We start from the raw sequence: 7,500 nt of genomic DNA on the forward strand, positions 1-7,500 counted from the left end.
CCAGGTCAGGCAGGGCTTGGCGTGTGATGCTGGACGCTGGCTTCCTGAGGGTGTGTCCGATCCAGCCCCACTTCCTCCGCAGTATCTGCTTGGCCACTGGTTCCTGTCCCGCTCGCTCCCACAGATCTTCGTTTCGGATCTTCTCCTGTCATCGGATCTTGTAGATGCGCCTCAGACAGGTGTTGAAGAATGTCTGAATCTTCTGCTGCATCGTTTGGCGTCCTTCAAAAGCTGGCGCTCTGCAAAACTGCATGTCGTTCTGATTGACTTTCTTCTTCTCCCCATTCCTTCTTCCCGCCACTGCATGTTTGTTGCATATCTGTTATGCAAGCATGTGTGTGTGTGTGTGTGTGTGTGTGTGTGTGTGTGTGTGTGCGTGTTTTACATTTATTTGCTTATTTATCGTCATTGTTGTTGTTGTTTTGTTGTTGTTGTTGTTTTTCTTACGCTTAGATTTGACTTCATCAAGATTTTGCGCCTTATAAATATCATTATTATTAGTAGTAGTATTTTTTTATGTATTTATCTTTTTTTTTAAATTTATTTATTTTATTTTATTTTATTTTATTTATTTTTTCTCAAGGCCTGACTAGGCGCGTTGGGTTATGCTGCTGGTCAGGGCATCTCCTTGGCAGATGTGGTGTAGCGTATATGGATTTGACCGAACGCAGTGACGCCCTCCTTGAGCTCCTGATACTGACACTGACACTGACACTGACACTGACACTGACACTGACACTGACACTGACACCGACACTGACACTGACCACTGATACTTCTCCCCATGGGGGGGGGGACACAGGTGGGAGTTCAAGACAGACGACTTCGACATCGGCTTCGGGGTGCACGTGCTCCGCAACGGGAAGAGGGAGACGGTGGTGGCCACGGAGAGGGTCAACAGTCACATCGTGCCAGAGGACGGCAGCATCACCTGTCAGCATCCTGCCACCTGTGAGTTTCTTGGGGGAAGTGTTTGGGGGCGGGGGCGGGGGGGGGGGGGTGGGGGGTTCGGGGGTTCGGTGACGGGGAGGGGAAGTCCGGTGGGATGGGAGGGTGGGGGGGGGTTGGGGGGGTGTCAGGTTTGTGTGTGTGTGTGTGTGTGTGCCGGGGGGGGGGGGGGGGGTTAAGGTAGGTGGGAAAAGGAAGTAGCTTTTTTTTTTCTGGTGTGTGTGTGGTGTGGGGTTGTTTTTTTTTTTGTTTGTTTGAGTGGGGGTTTTTTTGGGTTTTTTTTTTTTGGGGGGGGGGGGGGGGGGGTTGTTTGTTTGTTTGTTTGTTTTTAGTTGATGCTGGTTTAAGCACACTTTCGTGAGTAAAACAAACAAACAAACAACAACAACATTTTTTTTTTCTAAATGTTTGACAAGCGCAGTATATGCGCTGCCGCGAATTTAGGCCGAAGCAATGTCGTCCCCCTACCCTCTCCCCCCCCCCCCCCGCCCCCCCCTCCCACACACACACACCCTGCTCCGCCTGTACTTCCGTACTTGATACTGCGGCGGGTTTTCTTCTTCCTCCTCCTCCTCCTCTTCCTTCTCTTCCTCCTCCTCTTCCTTCTCTTCCTTCTCCTCTTCCTTCTCTTCCTCCTCCTGCTCCTTTCCCTCATTCTTCGACTCCTCACTTCCTCTGTCTCTTCTCTCTCCCTCTCTCTTTCATTCTCCTCCTCCTTTTTCTTTCTCCTGCTATTTCTTCTTCCTCTTCTTCTTCTTCTTCCTCTTCTTCTTCTTCTTTTTCTTCTTCTTCTTCTTCTTCTTCTTCTTCTTCATCATCGTTTGTGGGCTGCAACTCCCACGTTCACTCGTAATATGTACACGAGGGGGCTTTTACGTGTATGACCGTTTTTATCCCGCCATGTAGGCAGCCATACTCCACCCGTTTTCCGGGAGTGTGCATGCTGGATATGTTCTTGTTTCCATAACCCAACGAACGCTGACATGGATTACAGGATCCTTAACTTGCGTGCTTGATCTTCTGCTTGCGTATACATACGGAAGGGGGTTCAGGCACAAGCAGGTCTGCGGATATTTTGTATTTGTATTTGTATTTGTATTTCTTTTTATCACAACAGATTTCTCTGTGTGAAATTCGGGCTGCTCTCCTCAGGGAGAGCGCGTCGCTACATTACAGCGCCACCCATTTTTTTGTATTTTTTCCTGCGTGCAGTTTTATTTGTTTTTCCTATCGAAGTGGACTTTTCTACAGAATTTTGCCAGGAACAACCCTTTTGTTGCCGTGGGTTCTTTTACGTCCGCTAGGTGCATGCTACACACGGGACCTCGGTTTATCGTCTCATCCGAATGACTAGCGTCCAGACCACCACTCAAGGTCTAGTGGAGGGGGAGAAAATATCGGCGGCTGAGCCGTGATTCGAACCAGCGCGCTCAGATTCTCTCGCTTCCTAGGCGGACGCGTTACCTCTAGGCCATCACTCCACCTGGGAGATCGGGAACATCTCCACCCTTTACCCACCAGGCGCCGTTACCGAGATTCGAACCGGGGACTCTCAGATTGAAAGTCCAACGCTATAACCACTCGGCTATTGCGCCCCACGTGCTCTTTCTCCTCCTCCTCCTCCTCCTTCTTCTCCTCGTCCTCCTCCTCTCTGCACTTGAGGCTTGACAAAGCGCGTTGGGGTTATACTACTGGTCAGGCATCTACCTAGCAGATGTGGTGTAGCGTGTATGGGTTTGTCCGAAAGTGTGGTGTCCGAACGCAGTGACGCCTCCTCCTCGAGTAACTGAAACTGGATTTTTTTATACGCTGTCTTGTCCCTTTTAGACTCAGTATTGTTTCAATTCATCGTGCAGTGCTGATTGTGTTAATAATGTTCTCCGTGTGTGTGTGTGTGTGTGTGTGTGTGTGTGTGTGTGTGTGTGAGGAATGACAACAGGGTGGTGGTGTTTCCTCGGAGAGATATTTCAGATCTTCGTAACACCGCTATATATAACTGACCCCTTCACCGCACCCTCCACCCCCCCCCCCCCACTACCACCCCTTGCCCCTCGCCCCCCCTCCACCCGCCCTCCCATGCCATTCCTTATAAACTGCTCTTCTTGTTAAAAGGAACTTTTCGTCATTCGTTCTCGATCAGTGTTGGGTGTCTACGTAAAAGAACCCACGGCAACAAGAAGGTTGTCCCTGGCAATTAACAGTCGTGATAATTAAGTGTGTCACTTCAGTGTTTACAATTATTATCTAACCAGTGCAGAAAGCGACTGAAGTGATTGGTCTAATGCACTCAAGACTTTAGGCCAGACACTGCAGTCAAATAACGACTTTTTTTTTCTCTCCGACTATATTTCTCTCTTCTTTTTTTTTTTTTTGTCTGCTAGGTGGATCACAAAAAAAGTGTTCTTAGATTTCTGTGAATACCCGTTGCTTTGGAAACAAATCAAAATGGCCGCCAAACAATGTATCAAAGAAATCGGGTTTGTGGTCCATGTGGTGCATGCAGACACTTTTTGTTATGTGGAGGACTTGATACACAATGACAGTATCTTCGTTTTCACGTGAGATTGCGTTGATTCTTCAATTATTGTACTTTTTATGAATTTCAAGTTTGAAATTTTGGGTATTGTGAAATCCTCAAAATTTACAATGGGTAAAAAGATTGGAACTGCTATGAATTAAAACCCAGAGAATATTTTCATACATGCTCGTGACAAAACTTCAATAACATGTCATAAAACAACCATGCAAAGTCTCATGGTTGTATAGGTTTACTCATCATTGAGCAAGTCCAAGGTATGTTGTCAAGGCCAGAAACTTGACGACTTGCGTCGAAATTGAACAAAAAATTATTAATAAACACTTTCGTAATTCGGCAAGCAATCTTTATTGGCAATTGTTTTCATTGTTAAAGACATCTTTATAGTGGAAAAAAAATTATGCATATGATAGAAGGGATGTTCAAGAATCAAAAATCCATCAAAAACCCAAATCATGAAAAATCATCATTTTGGTCTCTTTTGCACTGCCGTGTCCAACCCTGAAGTCAAAAATCATGGAGTGTGACTTTCGTTGTTGCTGTTGTTGTTTTATTGACTCACTTGTGTAAACAAAGTGAGTCTATGTTTTAACCCGGTGTTCGGTTGTGTGTGTGTGTGTGTGTGTGTGTGTGTGTGTCCGTGGAAAACTTTAACATTGACATTTTCTCTGCAAATACTTTGTCAGTTGACACCAAATTTGGCATATAAAATAGGAAAAATTCAGTTCTTTCCAGTCATCTTGTTTAAAACAATATTGCACCTCTTGGATGGGCACAAAAAAATTTAAAAAGAAGAAGCCTAATTATATGCAAACTGCATTTACTGTTATATTTATATTTTTTTTTATTCTCTAAACTTGGCACTTTGACCTCTTATTCTGACACAACAACAAGAGGAGTCATTATTATCATTTTTTTTGTTCAAACAAGAACTTCTTTTGCTAAGCATGGAATTTTTATTTATTTTGCAAACGTTTTGGTGCAGTGAGTAAAAAAAAAGGGAAATTACTCTGTAATTAATGCTAGGGGACTTAATTTATCACAAGTGAGTCTTGAAGGCCTTGCCTCTCTTGTTATTATTATCTTTACAGATGTGGTGACGTTTAGTAACCATCATTCTGTGTGGCGCAAGAAGACGATCCGTTATTGTGTCGAGGTTCTGGGGGCAGACCACTCCAGTACAACACCGCCCTCTAACATGTTCTAAAGTAAAGGTTGCCTCCCTTGTCTTTTTTTTTTCTTTGTTTTTTCCTCCGCTGCGGCTGCTGACTGTTTTATCGCGCTTTTTTCTTCCTTTCTTTCTTTCTTTCATTTTTCGGCTTCCTAGATGGGCTTAAGTTGCATTTATTATTTTGTTTTGCTATTAAAACGATTCCGTTTTTTTTGTTTTTTTTTTCTGATTGCCTGATTAAATATGGTTTCGTGGTTGACTTCCCCCCGTTAAAATCGTCTTTTTTTCTGAAAACGATGGAAAAAACAACAACTAATTTTTTTAAAATTCTATTTATTCATTCATTCATTCCTTTATCATACATTATGTTTGTTGCTTCGACACTGAGCTTTGTTTCCGCTTTAAAAAAAAATAAATAAAAAAAAAATAAACAATAAAAAAAAAAAAAAAAAAAAATTATAGTAATAATAATAAAACAATAAAAATAATAATAATAAAACAATTAAAAAAATAATAATAATAATCATAATAAAACAATAAAAAAAAATAATTAAAAAAACCCAACCAACTAACAGTAGCAAGCTGTGGCCAAGCCAATTCTCTGGCCTGAGTGGTGATGGATCACCGAACGGTTCTACCGACCTCGGGGCGTCACTGTGTTCGGACAAATCCATAGTCATACGCTATGCCACATAATTATGCTAGGCAGATACCTGACCTGCTAGCAGCACTGCAGCACAACACAACACAACACGCTTCGTTAGATCTTCAGTGTATGCAGAGAGATTCAGATTCAGATTATTTATTCATTAATAGGCCTAGGCCCCTTACGAAGGGGGTAAGTGACAATATAAGTAATAACAAACAAAATGAAAATATATAACCAACCATAATAAGTACACATATTACATGAACGCTGCAATGAAGTGCAACATCTTAAGATGTCACGATATCCCGAAATTTAAATGCCTGGTGTGAAAACAGTGCCAGATTCCATATATCAGCAAGTCTCGTGGATGACAATAATAAACTCAGTTTGAATAAACATGGCTGTCGATAGTACTTAGGTGGTATATATTTTTCTCTAATGTATCCACAGAGAGAGAGAGAGAAAGAGAGAGAGAGAGAGAGAAGAAAAAAGAAAACAAACACATCAGTCTGTCAAATATTCCAAATTTTCGGAACGATCACGTTTCTTCCTCAAGGGATAAGTTGTTTACATGTTACCACGGTCACTCCGTACGCAGCTGTTATGACGCAAGCCAAAAAGCCATGACGTACATGTTGTGATGCAATTTCACTATGCCAGGTTTCGCGTCCAGAGCCTAAAGGACTGCAATTGTCTATTTTCTTCTACTATAAAAAGATAAGTTCCTTAAAATCTAACTTACTGCATAACTCAATCAACAGTAGTTGGAAAAGAAGAAGAAGAAGAAAAAAAAAAATATATATATATCTGTGTGTGTGTGTACCAGTCATGATGGGATATATATATATATATATATATATATTTTTTTTTTTTTTTTTTTTTTTTTTTTTTTTTTTTTTTAACTCAATTGACTACATGCTCGTCTGCAGTTGAAGTCTAAAGAGAAAGAAAGAAAAAAAAAAGGAAAATCAGTTTTCACTATGTGTGATTTGTGATTTGATCGAATGCAGTGAAACGTATGCCTCTTTGATAAACTGGAAACCGGTGTTACTCTTTACCCAAATTACCCCAAATGACGCCAAATTACCCGATCTTTACCCAAATTACCCCAAATGACGCCAAATTACCCGGTCTTTACGCCAAATTACCACAATGATTTCCCAAAGTATTTGCCACATTGTGAAAAAAAAAATCATGAAACCCGTAATATTTGCAATTATTAGTCTCATCAGTCTCAGTATGATTCAGACACTACTTTTCAATAAAAAATCACTCACAGAGTAAATTTGAATCAACTTTTATTGAACATTCTTCACACAAATCTAACAAGCAATGGCACATTTATCAAGAAAAAACATGCATTTGATTTCAAACATCATATATGTCCATATTACATATGTTATAAATTTGGTAACTGATGGGACAGAAAAAGTCAGTCTGTTTTTACATTGTAACTTCAATTAAATAAATTTCTGAAAATATAAGACCCAAGACAGAAAATAAGGTTCTGGTGCCTTCAGATAATGTGTAATGATATGTGAATAAAGGGATTTTAGCACAATGTGAAAAATTAATTGACTGGAGTGGTCTTTCTGAGTAACTGATGGGACGGAAAAGGAACATATAAAAAATGTAATAAAAAAAATATTTTGCATGTTAAGAAATAAATGTTAGGCAGTAATGATTATAAAAATTGAAGCTTTCATTCATTTTTTACGATTTGTAAACATGAATACATGAACTCGTAATAACTGTTAGCACATAGGCCCCTTAAAAACCCGCACTCGGCACTCAAACTTTCAACACCACACACAGACACGAAAATGCGTTCATTCAAATTGTCTGATTTTGGCGTCATTTCGGGTAATTTGGCGTAATTTGGTGTCATTTGGCGTCATTTGGGGTCATTTGGGGTAATTTGGGTAAAAAGTAGCACCCACTGAAACTGATTCGTGTCGGTATCGACTCGTAAATTTTTTATTTTTTTTTAATAATTTTTTTTTTTAAGATATCCATACAGTTCTTGTTGTTTTTCAGTTGTTTCCAGAAGAAAAATAAAAATTCTTAGGACTCGGTCTTTTCGTCTGACGGGCGCAATAGCCCAGTGGCTAAAGCGTTGGACTATCAATCTGAGGGTTCCGGGTTCGAATCACGGTGACGGCGCCTGGTGGGTAAAGGGTGGAGATTTTTACGATC

General features: G+C 40.8%; 1 protein-coding gene across 1 annotated transcript in view; it reads left to right on the forward strand.

The window, feature by feature from the left end:
• The window catches only part of LOC143274793 (retinal-binding protein-like), an 89,626-nt gene that overhangs the window by 77,126 nt on the left and 5,000 nt on the right, over window positions 1–7,500 (forward strand). Inside the window, 1 exon segment of the mRNA XM_076578721.1 lies at window positions 803–951. Coding sequence (XP_076434836.1) covers window positions 803–951 — 149 coding nt within the window.

Source organism: Babylonia areolata, chromosome 29, assembly GCF_041734735.1.
Source record: "Babylonia areolata isolate BAREFJ2019XMU chromosome 29, ASM4173473v1, whole genome shotgun sequence".
Lineage (NCBI taxonomy): Eukaryota > Metazoa > Mollusca > Gastropoda > Neogastropoda > Buccinidae > Babylonia > Babylonia areolata.